A 26,358-nucleotide genomic window follows, 5' to 3' on the forward strand; every position below is an offset into this window, starting at 1 on the left:
TCGAGCGCGCCCGTCGCCGCCGCGCCTCCTCCGGCAACTGGTCCGCGGGGAGCTCATCCGGCCATTGGTCCGCGGGGAGCTCATCCGCGGGCGCATCGAGCTCGCGGCTCGTTCCGGTGAAGAGGGAGCCGGAGGAGGCCGTGCCCGATGCGCCGCCGCGCCGAGGCGTCATCGGACCCGAGGACTACCTCCCACCGGGGCAGGAGGAGCTCCTCGAGCGCGTTGTCCTCGAGCGGTCGGCGAGGGAGCAGGAGGAGATGGAAGAGCGCATCCGGCGCGAGCTCGAGTACGAGCGGCTCTTCCTCGATTCGGGCCTCACGGCATCGCAGGCGCAGGCATCGAAGGAGGCCGACCTGCGCGTGATGAAGGAGGAGCAGGCGAAGCTCTTCGTCGACCTCGGCTCCGACTCCTCCGACTCCGACTGATCGCCGCCGGTGGGCAGCTACCGCAGGAGCTCCGGTGAGCTCAGTTTTGTTGCAGTGATGCGGTAGCGTAGGCCCTGTCTAGCATATCTAACCTCTATGTATGTATGTGGCGTGTATGAACTTATTTATGCGAAGAAGAACCATGTATGCTCGCGAGCTCCGGCGAGCTGTTGTTTAAATTTCTCGCGTGAAACAACTTTTTTAAAATTTTAGGGGTCCGTTTGCGGTTTCTAGTCTGCCGCCGCAATTTTCGACCTGCATAATCGCCCCATGCGACCTGCAAACACATTTTACGGGTTGGCAAAATGCGGGGTGTGCTAGAGTTGCTCTAAGATAGATAGAGCATTGACATATGATGATCTCACTCTCCTTCCAGCACATGCAAGCCCCTGTGTTGCCATGAAGATGCCGTCACACTGGCCGTGCATCCTCCATAGACAGATGCCAGCTTCGTCGTCCCCACTTGTACCCTCTGGTTTTAGCTGATTCTACATCTATCTATCCCTTTGGCGTAGTAATGGCGGCATGTGCGCCAACAGTCGAGTTAACGGCGTGCCCATGATGGCCGGCATCGCAACGTCCGATCGGTCGGCCGGCTCGCGCATTCAATTGCTAATCTACTTATCCATCTCTTCTGTAGCCGCCGCTAGTTAAATTGATTGATTGAGATTGATTGGTTGCCTCTACGGCTCTACTCTACGCGTGATGCATGGATCCTATCCGTACGCGAATGTCGAGCTGTTCATTGATCGATCTGTTGCGTGTTGAGTAATTGTTCATTGATGGAATGGTGGATCGTCCATGGATCGCTCGCTCGCTTGTCGACTCATGGCTATATACACACGCTCGCCATGGCTGCTGCTCCCTCACTTCACTTGTAGTTGTTGCAGAAGCTCAGCGGGTAGATAGATAGGTGGAGATGGGCGCCATGGAAGGAGGAGGTGGAGGGAGGCTGCTGCTCCGCGTTCTCATCGTCTGCGCTGGGGCGCTGATGATGGCGGTCGCTGAGGCGGACGCTGGCGGCGGGGACTCGTCGGTCGTCGTCGTCGTCGGCATGGCCCAGTGCGCCGGCTGCGGGAGGAAGAGCTTGGGCGCCGAGGCGGCGTTCAAGGGCCTCATGGTCGCCATCACGTGCAAGAAGGGCAACGACAGCGGCGGCGGTGAATACGAGAGCAAGGCCGTCGCGAGCCTCGACGGCACGGGCGCCTTCGCCGTGCCCCTCCCGGCCGACGCCGGCCTCGGCGTGCGCGGCGCTTCCGATTCCGAGTGCTTCGCGCAGCTCCAGAGCGCGGCGAGCGGCGAGCCGTGCCCCGGGCAGGAGCCGTCGAGGATCGAGCCGCTGCTGGCCGAGGGCGAGGGCACCTTCGTCGCCGTCGCCGGCAAGGCGACGCGAGGTCGGACTTCGGCCGCGGCGCCCGAGTGCGCGGCGGCCAACATCTGCTTCCCGTGCCACGGGTTCGGCAGGAAGCCCTTGTTCGCGCACCGGCGCATGAAGCCCATGCCGGTGTACGCTCCGCCCGTGTACGGGACGCCGGTGCCGGCGTGCCTGTGCACCCCTACCCCGGCCCCCGGGTGCCAATGCCCTTCTGCCGTGCCGGTTTACGGGACGCCCGTGCCTGAATACTTCCCGCCTCCAGCCCCGGAGTGCGGAACGCCGGATTGCCCTCCGGAGTCGCCGGAGTACGGGACGCCCACGCCGGTGTACGCTCCGCCAGTGTACGGGACGCCCACGCCGGTGTACGCCCCGCCCGTGTACGGGACGCCCACGCCGGTGTACGCCCCGCCCGTGTACGGGACGCCCACGCCGGTGTACGCCCCGCCCGTGTACGGGACGCCCACGCCGGTGTATGCTCCGCCCACGGCGCCAGTGTACGGGACGCCCACGCCGGTGTACGCTCCGCCCACGGCGCCAGTGTACGGGACGCCCACGCCGGTGTATGCTCCGCCCGTGTACGGGACGCCGACGCCGGTATACGCTCCGCCCACGGCGCCTGTGTACGGGACGCCGACGCCGGACTGCCCTCCCGATCAGGCGCCGGAGTACGGGACTCCGGCGCCGAGATGCATGTGCACCCCTACTCCGGAGCCGGGATGCCAATGTCCTTCCCCGACGCCGGTGTACGGAACTCCATCGCCGAGCTGCCTGTGCACCCCGACCCCGGAGCCCGGATGCCAGTGCCCAACTCCAACCCCCACGCCGGTCTACGTGGCGCCGCCGACGCCGGAGCTCCCTCCTCCCACGCCGGTGTACGCTCCACCGACGGCGCCCGTGTACGGTACTCCATCGCCGAGATGCTTGTGCACGCCGACCCCGGCACCGGGGTGCGAGTGCCCTGCTCCCACCCCCACGCCGGTCTACGGGACGCCAACACCGACGCCTGCCGCTCCGGCGTACCCACGGCCGGCGCCGGAATACGGAGCGCCGCCGGCGCCAGAGTGCCCGCCAGAGTACGGCACGCCCATCTACACTCCCCCGGGCCACCACTAGCTCCATCAATGCATGGTAGCTCTCTGACATTACTAGTATGGTACATTCTGAGGGGAATAAAAGGTTGTGAGACTGATTAATGGCGGCCAGCTTTGATGACGATGGAGCATGCTCGTGTGTGTTGTACGTACTACTACTTTGCAAATTGTTTGCATTTGGCAATGGCACAGGAAGGTGTATGTTTGATGATGTGACGTTCTCCCTAGGAAGAACTCACTCGTCACTAGATCATGATGATGACACGTGTTGCCGCGCCCCGAAGATTTGTCTTCAAGATACTACTAGTATAAATTATTGGGTTTTAAATTTTGGAGGAAACATGGAAATTCCAAACCAAAATCTGTGAAATTTCAAGAATTCTTTCAGATTTCGATCTATCAAAAATTGCTTACTGCAAATGGATTTTGATTCAATGCATGTGCGTTAAACTTATTTCGAATCCGGCTTCAAGTTTCCGGGTACAAATTTTTTGATATCCATCAAAATAATTAACCTAATTTCATCTGATATTTTGAACAACATATTTGAAAATTTCAAGGTCATACAATAAGAAAAAAAACCTTTTGTAAGTAATAATTCATATTTTCATTATCTTTTAATCACCCCTTAAACAAATACCTCGCCCCAGGAAAAAACGTATTACCAAGAAATTTCACGACTCGTCAGCACTCCACATAAGCTTAAATGTTTGGCTCGACCGTGTTGACCACTTACATGATCTAGTGGGATCAAAGGAATCACCCGGCTTGTTGGTCGAGTTGGGCCAACTTGTCCTAGTTGCTGGATTTGATGTCGTCGACTTCCACATTGGTCAAGTGGACATACAAGTGGAAACTTTGCCCATTGAACTCTATGGTGCCTTCGAACCGACTATGTCGGTGCCTTTGGGTCCTTGAAAATCTTGAACATCAAGTAAGCATAACTCAGTATATCTCTAAATTTCGTAAGTTGTGGACGGTCCAAAAGAATGTTGTAGGTCATCTTAAAGTTTACCACCTCGAAGGTGCAACACTCCTTACATGATTGCTCTCCCGCTGAAGACCACAGGGAGTGTGATCTAGCCCACGGGCTTGTGAGCCACTCCCGGGCCTGTCCTGAAAAACACCATCAAAATCGGCTTGATCTAGGAGTATGGGACCTGCACCAGCTCTAGTGTCTTTGTAGTAAGTACATTGAATGATCTTCTCTCATCAATAAGGATAAAATTAACTCAATTTCAAAAAAAAGATATGATAAACTTGAGTATTGTTGATTTTAGGGGACGGCAAGAAATGGTAGTGTCCTTTCGATTTGTAAGCCCACGTGTTCATCATCCGTTGTTTTATTTGTATACGATTAAACCACATAGGACCCCACCCCCCTACAAATCGCTTTCCACTACAATTTGTAGTAACTTCATTCGTTAAAAGCTCTTTGAAAGAACCATTTGCTTTGCTTTTCATGTGGCACGATGAAACAAGGACATAATTTACATACAACTGAAATGATACAAAAAGGCCCCTCATTGGTTTAAACTGATGAACAAAGGGTAGACACATTTCTACCATGTAAATCCCGGAAGAGAAGGAATACAAAGTAAGCAATGCCATGGTGCCAGCAATACAAAGTGCACGTGTTAGTCGGGATTTGCTCTAAAACAATCCTAGCAATCGATGATATGTGCAACCCTCAATGTTCAACTCCAAGAATCGATTGTTGTAGCTACACCTTCACGATATCTCCTTCAATAACCGTGTAAGTAATTCCCCATGTGAAATGAGTGCCGTGTCATTTAGTTGCATAAGACTGAGTTTATGTTTGTGTCTATGAGCTTGTGCGTCGCAAAAAAGAAGAAAAATCAATGTCCAAATCTAGTAATTTATTGCTTGATATCTCCTCTAATAGCCGTTACGCGGTTATTTAATTGCATATCCCCGACATTATCAAACATATATATGCCACTAATTTAGTGCATATCTTTGTCTTTGATTTTTTTTCATTATTTTTTTGACAATGATTTTAACCTTAATCAATTTTTTTTCATTATAAAACAATGAGAAACATGAATCACACATGTACATGGACGAGGTACTATAAATTACGCGCAAGCAAATCGTCAGTCGTCGACGCCTGCTCCGACGCTCCTAGGGCACTTCAGATATAAAACCATAGCGTCCGATGAAATACACATGTTAGTAGGATGTGATCGAATGTTTCCTTCTCCTGGATGTGGAGTGGACAGGCCGGTTGGTGTGGTAGCCCTCTACGCGCAAGCCTATCCGATGTCTAAGCGATTCCACATTGGCAGCCATGAGAAGAAGCGGCATTGGAGCAACGCCCTTTGCTCCCACACAAAATTTACGTAAGTAGCCCCCCCCCCCCCCTTCTGACGAATTTGGCCGTGTAGGCTGATTGCACCGAGAATGATCGCGTCGGCTCCCAGGATCACTTGATGGAGTCAATGGCTTCCTCGTTGAGCTCGGCACCCCTCAACGTTCAACTCTAATAATCGATTGTTTATGAGTGTGTGCGGCTGTGCTGTGTTTCACAAAAGAAAAAAAGGAGAAAATAATAATTATAATGTCCAAATCCAGTAATTTATTGCTCGATAGCTCCTCTAATAACCGTTACGTGATTATTTAATTCCATCTGTCAGACATCAATAAGCATATATATATATGCCACTAGTTTAGTGCATATTTCTGTCACTGTTTTTTTTTTCTTAAAAAATAATGAGAAACATGCATTGCACGTGTACATGGACGAGGTATAAATTAGGCGCAAGCAAAACGGCAGAACCCTAATTGAATTGCTTGGCGTTTAGCAGGCAGCAGGAGTTAGTAAGTTCTTGTTTGGTAACAACAAAAAACAAACAATTAAACCACATAGGACCCCCTCCCCCCCCCCCCCCCCCCCCCCCCCCCCCCCCCCCCCCCCCCCCCCCCCCCCCCCCCCCCCCCCACCCACCCCCCAACACACACACACAAAATCTCTTCCCACTACAATCCATAGTAACTTCATTCGTTTAAATCTCTTTGAAAGAACCATTTGCTTTTCTTTTCTCGTGAGACAGTCAAACAAGGAAGCGAAAATCACATACATGTCAAATGATACAAAAAGGCCTCTCGCTGGTTTAAACTAATGAACACAAAAATAATAGACACAATTCTGCCTTATAAAACCCGGAAGAGAAGGAATACAAAGAAAGCAATGGCACGACACCAGCAATACCAAATGCACGTGTTAGTCGGGACCTGCTCTAAAACAATCCTAGCAATCGATGATATGTGCAACCCTCAATGTTCAACTCTAAGAATCGATTGTTGTAGCTACACCTTCACGATATCCCCCGTAGTAAATACGTGTATGTAATTCCCCGTGTGAAACAAGTGGTGTCATTTAATTTAGTTGCGTCAGATTGAGTTTATGTTTGCGTTTATGAGCGTGTGCGTCTGTGCTGTGTTTCTCAAAAAGAAAAAAGAAAAAGCAATGTCCAAATCCGGTAATTTATTGCTCCATATCTCCTCTAAAAGTCGTTAGGGGATTATTTAATTGCATGTCTCTGACATCAATAAGCATATATATATGCCACTAATTTAGTGCATATCTTTGTCACTATTTTTTTCTTAAAAAACAAATGAAGAAACATGCATCACACGTGTGGCATATATCCTTTTTTCACGTGGCATGATGAAACAAGGAAAAAATTACATACAACTGAAATGATACAAAAAGGACCCTCATTGGTTTAAATTGATGAACAAAGGATACACACATTTCTACCATGCCAAAACCGGAAGAGAAGGAATACAAAGTAAGCAATGCCATGACGCCACCAATAAAAAGTGCACGTGTTAGTCAGGATTTGCTCTAAAACAATCTTAGCAATCGATGATATGTGCAACCCTCAATGTTCAACTCTAAGAATCGATTGTTGTAGCTACACCTTCACGATATCCTCCGTAGTAAATACCGTGTATGTAATTCCCCGTGTGAAACGAGTGGTGTCATTTAATTTAGTTGCGTAAGATTGAGTTTATGTCTGCTGATACGTCTCCATCGTATCTACTTTTGTAAACACTTTTGCCCTTGTTTTGGACTCTAACTTGCATGATTTGAATGGAACTAACCCGGACTGACGCTGTTTTCAGCAGAATTGCCATGGTGTTATTTTTGTGTAGAAATAAAAGTTCTTGGAATGACCTGAAACTTCACGGAGAATATTTTTGGAATTAATAAAAAATACTGGCGAAAGAATCAACACCAGGGGGGCCACACCCTGTCCACGAGGGTGGAGGGCGCGCCCCCTGTCTCGTGGGCCCCCTGAAGCTCCACCGACCTCAACTCCAACTCTATATATTCACGTTCGGGGAGAAAAAAATCAAAGAGAAGGATTCATCGCGTTTTACGATACAGAGCTGCCGCCAAGCCCTAATCTCTCTCGGGAGGGCTGATCTGGAGTCCGTTCGGGGCTCCGGAGAGGGGAATCCGTCGCTATCGTCATCATCAACCTTCCTCCATCACCAATTTCATGATGCTCACTGCCGTGCGTGAGTAATTCCATCGTAGGCTTGCTGGACGGTGATGGGTTGGATGAGATTTACCATGTAATCGAGTTAGTTTTGTTAGGGTTTGATCCCTAGTATTGATTATGTTCTAAGATTGATGTTGCTATGACTTTGCTATGCTTAATGCTTGTCACTAGGGCCCGAGTGCCATGATTTCAGATCTGAACCTATTATGTTTTCATGAATATATGTGAGTTCTTGATCCTATCTTGCAAGTCAATAGTCACCTATTATGTGTTATGATCCGGCAACCCCGAAGTGACAATAATCGGGACCACTCCCGGTGATGACCGTAGTTTGAGGAGTTCATGTATTCACTAAGTGTTAATGCTTTGGTCCGTTACTCTATTAAAAGGAGGCCTTAATATCCCTTAGTTTCCAATAGGACCCCGCTGCCACGAGAGGGTAGGAAAAAAGATGCCATGCAAGTTCTTTTCCATAAGCACGTATGACTATATTCGGAATACATGCCTACATTACATTGATGAACTGGAGCTAGTTCTGTGTCACCCTATGTTATAACTGTTGCATGAGGAATCGCACCCGACATAATTCTCCATCACTGATCCAATGCCTACGAGCTTTTCACACATTGATCTTTGCTTACTTACTTTACCATTGCCACTGTTACAATTACTACAAAAATACTACTGTTACTTTTGCCACTATTACCGTTACATCCATACTACTTTGCTACTAAATACTTTGCTGCAGATATTAAGTTTTTCCAGGTGTGGTTGAATTGGCAACTCAACTGCTAATTGATACGTCTCCAACGTATCTATAATTTTTGATTGTTCCATGCTATTATATATTCTGTTTTGGATGTTTAATGGGCTTTATTATACACTTTTATATTATTTTTGGGACTAACCTACTAACCCAAAGCCCAGTGCAAATTGCTATTTTGTTTTTTGACTATCAGTGTTTCGCAGAAAAGGAATATCAAACGGAATCCAAACAGAATGAAACCTTCGGGAACGTGATTTTTGGAACAAACGTGATCCAGAGGACTTGGAGTGGACGTCAAGAAACAACCGAGGAGGCCACGAGGCAAGGAGGCACTCCTGCCCCCCTGGGCGCGCCCCCACCCTCGTGGGCCCCTCGTGGCTCCACCGACCTACTTCTTCCTCCTATAGATACCTACGTACCCCGAAACCATCCGAGAGCACCACGAAACCCTATTTCCACCGCCGCAACCTTCTGTACCCGTGAGATCCGATCTTGGGGCCTTTTCCGGCGCTCCGCCGGAGGGGGCATCGATCACGGAGGGCTTCTACATCAACACCATAGCCTCTCCGATGATGTGTGAGTAGTTTACCATAGACCTTCGGTTCCATAGTTATTAGCTAGATGGCTTCTTCTCTCTCTTTGGATCTCAATACAAAGTTCTCCTCGATCTTCTTGGAGATCTATTCGATGTAACTCTTTTTGCGGTGTGTTTGTCGAGATCCGATGAATTGTGGGTTTATGATCAAGATTATCTATGAACAATATTTGAATCTTCTCTGAATTCTTTTATGTATGATTGGTTATCTTTGCAAGTCTCTTCGAATTATCAGTTTGGTTTGGCCTACTAGATTGATCTTTCTTGCAATGGGAGAAGTGCTTAGCTTTGGGTTCAATCTTGCGTTGCTCGATCCCAGTGACAGAAAGGGAAACAACACGTATTGTATTGTTGCCATCGAGGATAAAAAGATGGGGTTTATATCATATTGCTTGAGTTTATCCCTCTACATCATGTCATCTTGCCTAATGCGTTACTCTGTTCTTATGAACTTAATACTCTAGATGCATGCTGGATAGCGGTCGATGTGTGGAGTAATAGTAGTAGATGCAGGCAGGAGTCGGTCTACTTGTTGCGGATGTGATGCCTATATACATGATCATGCCTAGATACTCTCATAACTGTGCTCAGTTCTATCAATTGCTCGACAGTAATTTGTTCACCCACCGTAATACTTATGCTATCTTGAGAGAAGCCATTAGTGAAACCTATGGCCCCCGGGTCTATTTTCCATCATATTAATCTCCCGTCAACTAGCTACTTCTAGCGCCGTTTATTTTGCAATCTTTACTTTTAATCTTTATCATAAAAATACCAAAAATATTATCATCTCTATCAGATCTCACTTTTGCAAGTGGCCGTGAAGGGATTGACAACCCCTTTATCGCGTTGGTTGCAAGGTTCTTATTTGTTTGTGTAGGTACGAGGGACTTGCGTGTGGCCTCCTACTGGATTGATACCTTGGTTCTCAAAAAATGAGGGAAATACTTACGCTACTTTGCTGCATCACCCTTTCCTCTTCAAGGGAAAACCAACGCATGCTCAAGAGGTAGCAAGAAGGATTTCTGGCACTGTTGCCGGGGAGTCTACGCACAAGTCAAGACATACCAAGTACCCATCACAAACTCTTATCCCTTGCATTACATTATTTGCCATTTGCCTTTCTTTATCCTCTCCCCCACTTCACCCTTGCCGTTTTATTCGCCCTCTTTTCCGTTCGCCTCTTTTTCGCTTGCTTCGTCGTTATGGCTAGTCTTTTATCTACTCCTTTGTCACCCGATTTTGAAGTCCTCCACTTCAAACAAAGACAAGGAGAAAACAAAAGATGCTTGGTATAGGATGATAGAATCCTATCGTGGTTGCACTATAGAGGGAGACTTCAAGATTTTACTTCGCAATTTTTATATTGGGCTAACCATATCCCATATACAGCTCCTTGATTTTGCCGCCAAAGGGAATTTTATTGATATTGATCCTAGTGTTGCTTATGAAATTATAGAGGGGATAGTAGGAGTACTTCCCCCACAAAAGGGACCACCTCCTACTCAAGAGGGAACCCAAATCTTAGAGAAATTATGCCAATTGCAAAAGTCTATTGAGCCTCTTAAAAATGTTGGAGGGAACCTTCACCGCATGAATACGTTGATTACACTTTGCAATAAGCGGTTGGATGCTTTAGATCTAAAAGTCTCCGAGTATGAAGGGAAACTTAAGGAACCTCCCGGATCCGAGCATAACTCCACTAAAAAGATAAATACCAAAGATGACAACACCTAGATCTATCCTTGCCTTTATGCCTAGCTAGGGGCGTTAAACAATATCGCTTGTTGGGAGGCAGCCCAATGTTATTTTTGTTTCTTGCTTTTTGGTTCTGTTTAGGAATAAATCTTTCATCTAGCCTCTGGTTAGATGTGTTTTTGTGTTTTAATTAGTGTTTGTGCCAAGTAGAACCTTTGGGAAGACTTGGGTGAAGTCTTTTTTATCTTGCTGTAAAAAACAGAAACTTTAGCGCTCACGAGATTAGCTACAACTTTTTGCTGGAGAGTGCTATTTAGTTGATTCTTTTTGCAGATGATTAATAGATAAATTACTCACGTCCAGCAATTTATTTTAGAATTTTTGGAGTTCCAGAAGTTTGCGTTAGATACAGATTACTACAGACTGTTCTTTTTTGACAGATTCTGTTTTTCGTGTGTTGTTTGTTTATTTCGATGAATCTATGGTTAGTAATGGAGTTTATGAACCATAGAGAAGTTGGAATACAGTAGGTTTAACACCAATATAAATAAAGAATGAGTTTATTACAGTACCTTAAAGTGGTGTTTTGTTTTCTTTCGCTAACGGAGCTCACGAGATTTTCTGTTAAGTTTTGTGTTGTGAAGTTTTCAAGTTTTGGGTAAAGATTTGATGGATTATGGAACAAGGAGTGGCAAGAGCCTAAGCTTGGGATGCCCAAGTCACCCCAAGGTAAAATCCAAGGACAACCAAAAAGCCTAAGCTTGGGGATGCCCAGGAAGGCATCCCCTCTTTTGTCTTCGTCCATCGGTAACTTTACTTGGAGCTATATTTTTATTCACCACATGATATGTGTTTTGCTTGGAGCGTCTTGTATGATTTGAGTCTTTGCTTTTTAGTTTAACACAATCATCCTTGCTGTACACACCTTTTGAGAGAGACACACATGAATTGGAATTCATTAGAATACTCTATGTGCTTCACTTATATCTTTTGAGTTAGACAATTTTGCTCTAGTGCTTCGCTTATATCTTTTTAGAGCACGGCGGTGGTTTTATTTTATAGAAATAATTGATCTCTCATGCTTCACTTATATTATTTTGAGAGTCCTTTAGAACAGCATGGTAATTTGCTTTGGTTATAAAATTAGTCCTAATATGATAGGCATCCAAGATAAAAACTTTAAAGTGCATTGAATACTAAGAGAAGTTTGATACTTGATAGTTGTTTTGAGATATAAAGGTGGTAATATTAGAGGTGTGCTAGTTGAGTAATTGTGAAATTGAGAAATACTTGTGTTGAAGTTTGCAAGTCCCGTAGCATGCACGTATGGTAAACGTTTGTGACAAATTTGAAGCATGAGGTGTTCTTTGATTGCTTTCCTTATGAGTGGCGGTCGGGGACGAGCGATGGTCTTTTCCTACCAATCTATCCCCCTAGGAGCATGCGCGTAGTGCTTGGTTTTGATGACTTGTAGATTTTTGCAATAAGTATGTGAGTTCTTTATGACTAATGTTGAGTCCATGGATTATACGCACTCTCACCCTTCCATCATTGCTAGCCTCTTCGGTACCGTGCATTGCCCTTTCTCACCTTGAGAGTTGGTGCAAACTTCGCCGGTGCATCCAAACCCCGTGATATGATACGCTCTATCACATATAAGCCTCCTTATATCTTCCTCAAAACAGCCACCATACCTACCTATTATGGCATTTCCATAGCCATTCCGAGATATATTGCCATGCAACTTTCCACCGTTCCGTTTATTATGACACGCATCATCATTGTCATATTGCCTTGCATGATCATGTAGTTGACATCGTATTTGTGGCAAAGCCACCATGCTTAATTTTTCATACATGTCACTCTTGATTCATTGCATATCCCGGTACACCGCCGGAGGCATTCACATAGATCATATTTTGTTCTAAGTATCGAGTTGTAATTCTTGAGTTGTAAGTAAATAAAAGTGTGATGATCATCATTAGAGCATTGTCCCATGTGAGGAAAGGATGATGGAGACTATGATTCCCCCATAAGTCGGGATGAGACTCCGAGGAAAAAAAAAGAGGCCAAAAAAAAGAGAAGGCCCAAATAAAAAAATGAGAGAAAAAGAGAGAAGGGACAATGCTACTATCCTTTTTCCACACTTGTGCTTCAAAGTAGCACCATGATCTTCATGATATAGAGTCTCTTATTTTGTCGCTTTCATATACTAGTGGGAATTTTTCATTATAGAACTTGGCTTGTATATTCCAATGATGGGCTTCCTCAAATGCCCTAGGTCTTCGTGAGCAAGCAAGTTGGATGCACACCCACTTAGTTTCTTTTGTTGAGCTTTCATATATTTATAGCTCTAGTGCATCCGTTGCATGGCAATCCCTACTCCCTCCATTGACATCAATCGGTGGGCATCTCCATAGCCCGTTGATTAGCCGCGTCAATGTGAGACTTTCTCCTTTTTTGTCTTCTCACACAACCTCAATCATTATATTCTATTCCACCCATAGTGCTATGTCCATGGCTCACGCTCATATATTGCGTAAAAGTTGAAAGAGTTTGAAAAGGCTAAGTATGAAACAATTGCTTGGCTTGTCATCGGGGTTGTGCATGATGAGAGCATTTTGTGTGACGAAAATGAAGCATGGCCAAACTATATGATTTTGTAGGGATAAGCTTTCTTTGGCTATGTTATTTTGATAAAACATAATTGCTTGGTTAGCATCCTTGAAGTATTATTATTTTTATGTCAACATTAAACTTTTATCTTGAATCTTTCGGATCTGAACATTCATGCCACAATAAAGAAAATTACATTGAAGAATATGCTAGAAAGCATTCCACATCAAAAATTCTGTTTTTATCATTTACCTACTCGAGGACGAGCAGGAATTAAGCTTGGGGATGCTTGATACGTCTCCAACGTATCTATAATTTTTGATTGTTCCATGCTATTATATATTCTGTTTTGGATGTTTAATGGACTTTATTATACACTTTTATATTATTTTTGGGACTAACCTACTAACCCAAGGCCCAGTGCAAATTGCTGTTTTTTTTGCCTATTTCAGTGTTTCACAGAAAAAGAATATCAAACGGAATCCAAACGGAATGAAACCTTCGGGAACATGATTTTTTGAACAAACGTGATCCAGAGGACTTGGAGTGGACGTCAAGAAACAACCGAGGAGGCCACGAGGCAGGGAGGCGCGCCTGCCCCCTGGGCGCGCCCCCACCCTCGTGGGCCCCTCGTGGCTCCACGGACCTACCTCTTCCTCCTATATATACCTACGTACCCCGAAACCATTGGAGAGCACCACAAAACCCTATTTCCACTGCCGCAACCTTTTGTACTCGTGAGATCCCATCTTGGGGCATTTTTCGGCGCTCCGCCGGAGGGGGCATCGATCATGGGGGCTTCTACATCAACACCATAGCCTCTCCGATGATGTGTGAGTAGTTCACCACAGACCTTCGGGTCCATAGTTATTAGCTAGATGGCTTCTTCTATCTCTTTGGATCTCAATACAAAGTTCTCCTCGATCTTCTTGGAGATCTACTCTATGTAACTCTTTTTGCGGTGTGTTTGTCGAGATCCGATGAATTGTGGGTTTATGATCAAGATTATCTATGAACAATATTTGAATCTTCTCTGAATTCTTTTATGTATGATTGGTTATCTTTGCAAGTCTCTTTGAATTATCAGTTTGGTTTGGCCTACTAGATTGACCTTTCTTGCAATGGGAGAAGTGCTTAGCTTTGGGTTCAATCTTGCGTTGCTCGATCCCAGTGACAGAAAGGGAAATGACATGTATTGTATTGTTGCCATCGAGGATAAAACAATGGGGTTTATATCATATTGCTTGAGTTTATCCCTCTACATCATGTCATATCTTGCCTAATGCGTTACTCTGTTCTTATGAACTTAATACTCTAGATGCATGCTGGATAGCGGTCGATGTGTGGAGTAATAGTAGTAGATGCAGGCAGGAGTCGGTCTACTTGTTGCGGACGTGATTCCTCTATACATGATCATGCCTAGATATTCTCATAACTATGCTCAATTCTATCAATTGCTCGACAGTAATTTGTTCACCCACCGTAATACTTATGCTATCTTGAGAGAAGCCACTAGTGAAACCTATGGCCCCCGGGTCTATTTTCCATCATATTAATCTCCCGTCAACTAGCTATTTCTGGCGCCGTTTATTTTGCAATCTTTACTTTTAATCTTTATCATAAAAATACCAAAAATATTATCATCTCTATCAGATCTCACTTTTGCAAGTGGCCGTGAAGGGATTGACAAACCCTTTATCGCGTTGGTTGCAAGGTTCTTATTTGTTTGTGTAGGTACGAGGGACTTGCGTGTGGCCTCCTACTGGATTGATACCTTGGTTCTCAAAAACTGAGGAAAATACTTACGCTACTTTGCTGCATCACCCTTTCCTCTTCAAGGGAAAACCAACGCATGCTCAAGAGGTAGCACTAATACTTGAGAATATTCTTTTGCTCCCCTTGTGTCGAACCAATAAATTTGAGTTGAATACTCTACCCTCGAAAACTGTTGCAATCCCCTATACTTGTGGGTTATCAAGACTATTTTATGGCGCCGTTGCCGGGGAGCACAGCTCTATTCTTTGAGTCACTTCGGATTTATATCTTTTGATCACTATGAGGAACTTGAAAGACGAAAGAACTAAGATTTTCCCCTCAACTACGAGGGGAGGTAAGGAACTGCCATCTAGCTAGCTCTGCACTTGATTCACCTTCTATTATGAGTAAATTTGCGACACCTACACCTGCTATTGATTCTGATAGGTCGCATGTTATTGATGATGCCACTTCTGCTTTGCATGATACTTATGACAAGACTACTTCTATGCTTGATATTACTGTGCCATTAGGTGAATTTCTTGATGAACAATTTGCTAGGGCTAGAGAGAATGAAATTATTGAGACTGATAATATTGATGAAAGTGATGATGAAGATTCTCCCCCTAGATATGAATTGCCTGTTGTGCCTGACGGTTATGTTATGGATGAATAAACTGTTAGAGATTTTCTTGCTTGCAATGATAGATATGATCTTAAGAAATTATTAGCTAAGGTGAAAGAAAAATCTTTGAATGCTACCCTGCTTTTGCTACTTCACCTATCTGTATTTCTGATAAGGATTATGATTTCTCTGTCGATCCTGAGTTAATTACTTTGGTTGAATCTAATCCTTTTTATGGCTATGAATCTGAAACTGTTGTGGCACATCTTACTAAATTAAATGATATAGCCACCCTGTTCACTAATGAGGAAAAATTCGTTACTACTATATCCCTAAGTTATTTCCGTTCTCATTAAAAGGTGATGCTAAAACATGGTTTAATTCCCTTACTCCTGGTTGTGTGTGTAGTCCCCAGGATATGATTTATTACTTCTCTGCTAAATATTCGTCCGCTCATAAGAAACAAGCTGCCTTAAGGGAAACATAGAATTTAGTGCAAATTGAAGAAGAGAGTCTCCCACAAGCTTGGGGGAGGCTTCTCCGATTACTTAATGCTTTGCCTAATCATCCTCTCAAGAAAAATGAAATACTCGATATCTTTTATAATGGACTAACCGATGCTTCCAGAGACCACCTGGATAGTTGTGCTGGTTGTGTTTTCAGGGAAAGAACTGTTGATCAAGCTGAATTGCTATTGAATAATATGTTGAGTAATGATAATAATTGGACACTTCCTGAACCAACTCCTAAGCCAACTCCGAAGAAAAGGGGTATTCTATTTCTCAGTCCTGAAGATATGCAAGAGGCAAAGAAATCTATGAAAGAAAAGGGTATTAAAGCTGAAGATGTTAAGAATTTACCACCTATTGAAGAAATACATGGTCTTCATAACCCGACATAGGTAGTAAAGGTAAATTCTCTCTATAGATTTGATGAAGGTGATATTCCTCGTTATAAGTCTGCTAGCCAATGCTTGGATGAGTTTGATAATTTTATTGTTAAACAAGAAAACTTCAATGCTTATGTTGGTAGACATTTGAAACGAAGTGCTTATATGATTGAACACTTTAGTGATTATATGTCTAGCGTTAAAAGTGAACTTAGACTTATTAGTAAAAATGCTTCTATGGTTACCACTCAAGTAGAACAAGTGCTTAAAGCTCAAAATGATTTGCTCAATCAATTAAATAATAAGAAAAATGATAATCCTGTTAGAGTTATGACTAGAGGCGGTAAAATGACTCAGGAACCTTTGTATCTTGAGGGCCACCCTAAGAGAATTGAGCAAGATTCTCAGATAACTAATGTTGATGCACATAGCCCTTCTAAGAAGAAGAAAAAGAAAAATGATAGGACTTTGCATACTTCTAGTGAACTTGTTGTTGACACACCTGAGAATCCTAATGATATTTCTATTTCTGATGCTGAAACACAATCTGGTAATGAACATGAACCTAATGATAATGTTAATGATGATGTTCATGTTGATGCTCAACCTAGCAATAACAATGGTGTAGAGACTGAGCCTGCTGTTGATCTTGATAACCCGCAATCAAAGAATCAACATTATGATAAGAGAGACTTCGTTGCTAGGAAGCACGGTAAAGAAAGAGAACCATGGGTTCAGAAACCCATGCCTTTTCCTCCTAAACCATCCAAGAAAAAGGATGATGAGGATTTTGAGCGCTTTGCTGAAATGATTAGACCTACCTTTTTGCGTATGCATTTGACTGATATGCTTAAAATGAATCCTTATGCTAAGTATATGAAAGATATTGTTACAAATAAAAGAAAGATACCGAAAGCTGAAATTTCCACCATGCTTGCTAATTACACTTTTAAGGGTGGAATACCAAAGAAACTTGGAGATCCAGGAGTACCAACTATACCATGCTCCATTAAAAGAAACTATGTTAAAACTGCTTTATGTGATCTTGGAGCCGGTTTTAGTGTCATGCCTCTCTCTTTACATCGTAGTCTTGATTTGAAAATTTTGACACCTACTGAAATATCTTTGCAAATGACCGATAAATCAACTGCTATACCTGTCGGTATTTGTGAGGATGGGCCTGTTGTGGTTGCAAACGTTACTATTTTAACGAACTTTGTTATTCTTGATATTCCCGAGGACGATAGTATGTCGATTATCCTTGGTAGACCTTTTCTGAATACTGCAGGGGCTGTTATTGATTGCACAAAGGCAATGTCACTTTTCATGTTAATGGTAATGAGCATACGGTACACTTTTCGAGGAAACAACCTCAAGTCCACAGTATAAATTCTATTGGAAAAATTCCAACAATTACTATTGGAGGTTTTGAATTTCCTCTTCCTACTGTCAAGAAGAAATATGATATTCTTATTATTGGGGATGTGCATATCCCCGTTGAGGTAACTTAGTGTTATTCGGAAATTCTCCGGTTTCATGCGATTCAGAATGAGTTTGTTAACAAGACTTGATCAACCTTGTTAGTGGATTCCTTTTGATGAGCATGAGATGGATGAAGTTAGAAAGCACAACTCTTTGTACCCTCCTTTTACTTTCTGTTATTTAGAATAAATAAAGCAAAAATAGTATTTTCTGTCTGTTTTCTGAATTATCCATGCAATAAAAAATACCCCGAAATTAAAAGTTCTCCAAATTTCCCGAAAATGAAATATGATTTTTTGTAGAATATTTAAGAATATTTGGCACTGAGAACACACCAGAGGGGCAACCACCTGGCCACGAGGGTGCAGGGGCGCCCTACCCCCTGGGCGCCCCCCTGCCTCGTGAGTCCCACGTGACCCCCTCCACTTATTCCTGCACCCACACACTTCGTCTTCCTCCAGAAAAAATCACCACACAGCTCAAACACGAGTTCTAGCTCATCTTGCTGCCATTTTCGATCTCCTTGCTCAAAGCTACATTCGCAAAACTGCTTTGGGGGATTGTTCTTCGGTATGTGACTCCTCCAATGGTCCAATTAGTTTTTGTTCTAGTGCTTTATTCATTGCAAATTTTTGCTGCTTAGGTGACCCTATTCTTGAGCTTGCATGTCAAATTTATATGGTCCTAAGTAGTTCTAATGCATGATATAGTCTCTAGGCACTTGTGGGAGTAGTTGCTATCAAATTTGTTGAGTTTGATTCAGTTTTATTTTGAGTCACTAAAAATTTCAAAAAAAATTCAGAGGAAGAAATATGTTTAGGAAAATGTACCAAGGTGGTTCCTCAAAGAAGCAAGAACCCAAGCTCGCGATACGTGAGCCGGACTATGAACTACCAAGAGAAGCTGAAGTGCGGCCTTGTGAATGGCCGTCAGAAGATTTTATGGTCCAAGCAGGCATTAAGGAGGAATTTGACGCGTATGTGCGTAATGCTGAACTTGAGGGCTTCGTGTCAGATAAGTGCCCCCAATATTACTACCTAACTGATTCCTTTGTGAGAAGGTTTAAATTTACATCTTCACGCAATTCTCACACTGTCCTATTTGATCTTTATTATAAATATTATACCATGGACTTAGAAGATTTTAATACTACTTGTAAACTCCCGCAGTGAGGTAATGCTAGTGAACCTCGCAAATCTGAATATAAAGACTTTCTTGCTAGTATAACTGTGGGGGAATCTAGAGAAATCACGCAAGCTACCATAGGGAGCATCCATTTTCCTGTCATACATTATTTTGCTCTCTTTATAGGTAGATGTATTAACGGTAAAGATGAAACCTGTCACATGTGCGTTCCAGACCTTAGTGTTCTCAAGAGTGTCGTATTAGGAGATAAACAATATAACTTGGGGGCTATCATTGCACGAAGGTTGCATCATAACAGTATAAGTGGAGATTTGTTTGGTGGCATTTATGCAACCCGTGTAGCTAATTATCTTGAGATACCCATACATGAAAATGATATGGAATTGCCTCCTGCTTATTTAGATTATAATGCTATGGTTCGTCATCAGTTTGTTCAGCGTTAAGCATGAACATTATATCTAGATCCTGTTTGATGCGAGACGGTTATTCATTTAAATCAGAGAATAATGGTTGTTCTATTTATATGAGTAATATCTTTTATGGTCATGCACCCTTGAAGAGTGGTCTATTTTTAATGAATCTCGGTAGTAGTGACACACATATTCATAATGTCGAAGCCAAAAGATGCAGAGTTGATAATGATAGTGCAACTTATTTGTGGCACTGCCGTTTAGGTCATATCGGTGTAAAGAGCATGAAGAAACTCCATAATGATGGACTTTTGGAATCACTTGATTATGAATCACTTGGTACTTGTGAACCGTGTCTCATGGGCAAGATGACTAAAACACCGTTCTCCGATACTATGGAGAGAGCAACTAATTTGTTGGAAATCATACATACAGATGTATGTGGTCCGATGAATATTGAGGCTCGTGGCGGATATCGTTATTTTCTCACCTTCACAGATGATTTGAGCAGATATGGGTATATCTACTTAATGAAACATAAGTCTGAAACATTTGAAAAGTTCAAAGAATTTCAGAGCGAAGTTGAAAATCATCGTAACAAGAAAATAAAGTTTCTACGATCAGATCGTGGAGGAGAATATTTGAGTTACGAGTTTGGCCTACATTTGGAACAATGCGGAATAGTTTCGCAACTCACACCACCCGGAACACCACAACGTAATGGTGTGTCCGAACGTCGTAATCGTACTTTACTAGATATGGTGCGATCTATGATGTCTCTTACTGATTTACCGCTATCGTTTTGGGGTTATGCTTTAGAGACGTCTGCATTCACTCTAAATAGGGCACCATCAAAATCCGTTGAAATGACACCTTATGAACTATGGTTTGGCAAGAAACCAAAGTTGAAGTATCTTAAAGTTTGGGGTTGCGATGCTTATGTGAAGAAACTTCAACCTGATAAGCTCGAACCTAAATCGGAGAAATGTGTCTTCATAGGATACCCAAAGGAGACTGTTGGGTACACCTTCTATCACAGATCCGAAGGCAAGACATTCGTTGCTAAGAATGGATCCTTTCTAGAGAAGGAGTTTCTCTCGAAAGAAGTGAGTGGGAGGAAAGTAGAACTTGATGAGGTAACTGTACCTGCTCCCTTATTGGAAAGTAGTGTTGGAAATATGCCCTAGAGGCAATAATAAATGGTTATTATTATATTTCTTTGTTCATGATAATTGTCTATTGTTCATGCTATAATTGTGTTATCCGGAAATCGCAATACATGTGTGAATACATAGACCACAACGTGTCCCTAGTAAGCCTCTAGTTGACTAGCTCGTTGATCAACATATAGTCATGGTTTCCTGACTATGGACATTGGATGTCATTGATAACGGGATCACATCATTAGGAGAATGATGTGATGGACAAGACCCATTCCTAAGCATAGCATAAAAGATCGTGTAGTTTCGTTTGCTAGAGCTTTTCCAATGTCAAGTATCTTTTCCTTAGACCATGAGATCGTGCAACTCCCGGATACCGTAAGAGTACTTTGGGTGTGCCAAACGTCACAACGTAACTGGGTGACTATAAAGGTATACTACGGGTATCTCCGAAAGTGTCTGTTGGGTTGGCACGGATCGAGACTGGGATTTGTCACTCCGTATGACGGAGAGGTATCTCTGGGCCCACTCTGTAATGCATCATCATAATGAGCTCAATGTGACTAAGGCGTTAGTCACGGGATCATGCATTACGGTACGAGTAAAGAGACTTGCCGGTAACGAGATTGAACAAGGTATTGGGATACCGACGATCGAATCTCGGGCAAGTAACATACCGATTGACAAAGGGAATTGTATACGGGATTGATTGAATCCTCGACATCGTGGTTCATCCGATGAGATCATCATGGAACATGTGGGAGCCAACATGGGTATCCAGATCCCGCTGTTGGTTATTGACCGGAGAGGCGTCTCGGTCATGTCTGCATGTCTCCCGAACCCGTAGGGTCTACACACTTAAGGTTCGGTGACGCTAGGGTTGTAGAGATATGAGTATGCGGAAACCCGAAAGTTGTTCGGAGTCCCGGATGAGATCCCGGACGTCACGAGGAGTTCCGGAATGGTCCGAAGGTGAAGAATTATATATAGGAAGTCAAGTTTCGGCCACCCGGAAAGTTTCGGGGGTTATCGATATTGTACCGAGACCACCGGAAGGGTCCCGGGGGTCCATCGGGTGGGGCCACCTGTCCCGGAGGGCCCCATGGGCTGAAGTGGGAGGGCAACCAGCCCTTAGTGGGCTGGGGCGCCCCCCATGGGCCTCCCCCCTGCGCCTAGGGTTGGAAACCCTAGGGTGGGGGGGCGCCCCACTTGCCTTGGGGGGCAAGTATCCCCCCTGGCCGCCGCCCCCATCTAGATGGGACTTGGCCGGCGCCCCCCCTCCCAGGGGGCCTATATAAAAGGGGGGGAGGGAGGGCAGTAGTATTACAGCCTTGGGCGCCTCCCTCCTCCCCTGCTACACCTCTCTCTCTCGTAGAAGCTCGGCGAAGCCCTGCCGACATCCCGCTACATCCACCACCACGCCGTCGTGCTGCTGGATCTCCATCAACCTCTCCTTCCCCCTTGCTGGATCAAGAAGGAGGAGACGTCGCTGCACCGTACGTGTGTTGAACGCGGAGGTGCCGTCCTTTCGGCACTCGGTCATCGGTGATTTGAATCACGGCGAGTACGACTCCGTCAACAACGTTCATTGGAACGCTTCCGCTCGTGATCTACAAGGGTATGTAGATGCACTCCTTTCCCCTCGTTGCTAGTATACTCCATAGATGGATCTTGGTGAGCGTAGGAAAATTTTAAAATTCTGCTACGATCCCCAACAAGTAGATCATCACAGAAATCAGTTTCTGCGACACCTACACCAATTAGTGAGGAAGTTAATGATAATGATCATGAAACTTCAGATCAAGTTATTACTGAACCTCATAGGTCAACCAGATTAAGATCCGCACCAGAGTGGTACGGTAATCCTGTTCTGGAGGTTATGTTACTAGACCATGACGAACCTACGAACTATGAAGAAGCGATGGTGAGCCCAGATTCCGCAAAATGGCTTGAGGCCATGAAATCCGAGATGGGATCCATGTATAGAACAAAGTATGGACTTTGGTTGACTTGCCCGATGATCGGCAAGCCATTGAAAATAAATGGATCTTCAAGAAGAAGACTGACGCTGACGGTAATGTTACTATCTATAAAGCTCGACTTGTTGCGAAAGGTTTTCGACAAGTTCAAGGGATTGACTACGATGAGACCTTCTCACCCGTAGCGATGCTTAAGTCTGTCCGAATCATGTTAGCAATTGCCGCATTTTATGATTATGGAATTTGGCAAATGGATGTCAAAACTGCATTCCTGAATGGATTTCTGGAAGAAGAGTTGTATATGATGCAACCGAAAGGTTTTGTCGATCCAAAGGGAGCTAACAAAGTGTGCAAGCTCCAGCGGTCCATTTATGGACTGGTGCAAGCCTCTCGGAGTTGGAATAAACGCTTTGACAGTGTGATCAAAGCATTTGGTTTTATACAGACTTTTGGAGAAGCCTGTATTTACAAGAAAGTGAGTGGGAGCTCAATAGCATTTCTGATATTATATGTGGATGACATATTGCTAATTGGAAATGATATAGAATTTCTGGATAGCATAAAGGGATACTTGAATAAGAGTTTTTCAATGAAAGACCTCGGTGAAGCTGCATATATATTAGGCATCAAGATCTATAGAGATAGATCAAGACGCTTAATTGGACTTTCACAAAGCACATACCTTGACAAAGTTTTGAAGAAGTTCAAAATGGATCAAGCAAAGAAAGGGTTCTTGCCTGTACTACAAGGTGTGAGATTGAGTAAGACCCAATGCCCGACCACTGCAGAAGATAGAGAGAAGATGAAAGATGTTCCCTATGCTTCAGCCATAGGCTCTATCATGTATGCAATGCTGTGTACCAGACCTGATGTGTGCCTTGCTATAAGTTTAGCAGGGAGGTACCAAAGTAATCCAGGAGTGGATCACTGGACAGCGGTCAAGAACATCCTGAAATACCTGAAAAGGACTAAGGATATGTTTCTCGTTTATGGAGGTGACAAAGAGCTCATTGTAAATGGTTACGTTGATGCAAGCTTTGACACAGATCCGGACGATTCTAAATCGCAAACCGGATACGTGTTTACATTGAACGGTGGAGCTGTCAGTTGGTGCAGTTCTAAACAAAGTGTCGTGGCGGGATCTACGTGTGAAGCGGAGTACATAGTGTTGGAAATATGCCCTAGAGGCAATAATAAATGGTTATTATTATATTTCTTTGTTCATGATAATTGTCTATTGTTCATGCTATAATTGTGTTATCCGGAAATCGTAATACATGTGTGAATACATAGACCACAACGTGTCCCTAGTAAGCCTCTAGTTGACTGGCTCGTTGATCAACAGATAGTCATGGTTTCCTGACTATGGACATTGGATGTCATTGATAACGGGATCACATCATTAGGAGAATGATGTGATGGACAAGACCCAATCCTAAGCATAGCTCAAAGATCGTGTAGTTCGTTTGCTAGAGCTTTTCCAATGTCAAGTATCTTTTCCTTAGACCATGAGATCGTGCAACTCCCGGATACCGTAGGAGTGCTTTGGGTGTGCCAAACGTCACAACGTAACTGGGTGACTATAAAGGTACACTACGGGTATCTCCGAAAGTGTCTGTTGAGTTGGCACGGATCGAGACTGGGATTTGTCACTCCGTATGACGGAGAGGTATCTCTGGGCCCACTCGGTAATGCATCATCATAATGAGCTCAATGTGACTAAGGAGTTAGCCACGGGATCATGCATTACGGTACGAGTAAAGAGACTTGCCGGTAACGAGATTGAACAAGGTATTGGGATACCGACGATCGAATCTCGGGCAAGTAACATACCGATTGACAAAGGGAATTGTATACGGGATTGATTGAATCCTCGACATCGTGGTTCATCCGATGAGATCATCGTGGAACATGTGGGAGCCAACATGGGTATCCAGATCCCGCTGTTGGTTATTGACCGGAGAGGCGTCTCGGTCATGTCTGCATGTCTCCCGAACCCGTAGGGTCTACACACTTAAGGTTCGGTGACGCTAGGGTTGTAGAGATATTAGTATGCGGAAACCCGAAAGTTGTTCGGAGTCCCGGATGAGATCCCGGACGTCACGAGGAGTTCCGGAATGGTCCGGAGGTGAAGAATTATATATAGGAAGTCCAGTTTCGGCCACCGGGAAAGTTTCGGGGGTTATCGGTATTGTACCGGGACCACCGGAAGGGTCCCGGGGGTCCACCGGGTGGGGCCACCTATCCCGGAGGGCCCCATGGGCTGAAGTGGGAACGGAACCAGCCCTTAGTGGGCTGGGGCGCCCCCCTTGGGCCTCCCCCTGCGCCTAGGGTTGGAAACCCTAGGGGTGGGGGGCGCCCCACTTGGCTTGGGGGGGAAGCCACCCCCTTCCCCCTTGGCCGCCGCCCCCCCCATGTAGATGGGTTCCAGGGCCGGCGCCCCCCTCCAGGGGTCCTATAAATAGTGGGGGGAGGGAGGGCAGCAGCACCACAGCCCCTGGCGCCTCCCTCTCCCCCTGCAACACCTCTCCCTCTCGCAGAAGCTTGGCGAAGCCCTGCCGAGATCCCCGCTACTTCCACCACCACGCCGTCGTGCTGCTGGATCTCCATCAACCTCTCCTTCCCCCTTGCTGGATCAAGAAGGAGGAGACGTCGCTGCTCCGTACGTGTGTTGAACGCGGAGGTGCCGTCCGTTCGGCACTCGGTCATCGGTGATTTGGATCACGGCGAGTACGACTCCATCAACCCCGTTCATTGGAACGCTTCCGCTCGCGATCTACAAGGGTATGTAGATGCACTCCTTTCCCCTCGTTGCTAGTATACTCCATAGATGGATCTTGGTGATGCGTAGGAAATTTTAAAATTCTGCTACGATCCCCAACAGTGGCATCATGAGCCAGGCCTATGCGTAGTTACTATGCACGAGTAGAACACAAAGCAGTTGTGGGCGTAGATGTTGCCAATTCTTCTTGCCGCTACTAGTCTTATCTTGTTTCGGCGGTATTGTGGGATGAAGCGGCCCGGACCGACCTTACACGTACGCTTACGTGAGACAGGTTCCACCGACTGACATGCACTAGTTGCATAAGGTGGCTAGCGGGTGTCTGTCTCTCCCACTTTAGTCGGAACGGATTCGATGAAAAGGGTCCTTATGAAGGGTAAATAGAAATTGGCATATCACGTTGTGGTTTTACGTAGGTAAGAAACGTTCTTGCTAGAAACCTATACAAGCCACGTAAAAACTTGCAACAACAATTAGAGGACGTCTAACTTGTTTTTGCAGCATGTGCTATGTGATGTGATATGGCCAGAAGATGTGATGAATGATATATGTGATGTATGAGATTGATCATATTCTTGTAATAGGAATCACGACTTGCATGTCGATGAGTATGACAACCGGCAGGAGCCATAGGAGTTGTCTTTATTTTTTGTATGACCTGCGTGTCATTGAATAACGCCATGTAAATTACTTTACTTTATTGCTAAACGCGTTAGCCATAGAAGTAGAAGTAATCGTTGGCGTGACAACTTCATGAAGACACAATGATGGAGATCATGATGATGGAGATCATGGTGTCATGCCGGTGACGAAGATGATCATGGTGCCCCGAAGATGGAGATCAAAGGAGCAAAATGATATTGGCCATATCATGTCACTATTTGATTGCATGTGATGTTTATCATGTTTTGCATCTTATTTGCTTAGAACGACGGTAGTAAGTAAGATGATCCCTTATAATAATTTCAAGAAAGTGTTCCCCCTAACTGTGCACCGTTGCGAAGGTTCGTTGTTTCGAAGCACCACGTG

General features: G+C 44.6%; 1 protein-coding gene across 1 annotated transcript; it reads left to right on the forward strand.

The window, feature by feature from the left end:
- Positions 1 to 1,072: 1,072 nt before the first annotated feature.
- On the forward strand, positions 1,073 to 3,219 carry LOC123080969 (proline-rich extensin-like protein EPR1). Its single transcript, XM_044503930.1, has one exon. The coding sequence runs from the start codon at positions 1,345 to 1,347 to the stop codon at positions 2,911 to 2,913; it is 1,569 nt and encodes a 522-aa protein (XP_044359865.1). The 5' UTR covers positions 1,073 to 1,344; the 3' UTR covers positions 2,914 to 3,219.
- The last annotated feature ends 23,139 nt before the right edge of the window (positions 3,220 to 26,358 follow it).

The sequence above is a fragment of the Triticum aestivum genome, chromosome 3D, assembly GCF_018294505.1.
Source record: "Triticum aestivum cultivar Chinese Spring chromosome 3D, IWGSC CS RefSeq v2.1, whole genome shotgun sequence".
NCBI lineage: Eukaryota > Viridiplantae > Streptophyta > Magnoliopsida > Poales > Poaceae > Triticum > Triticum aestivum.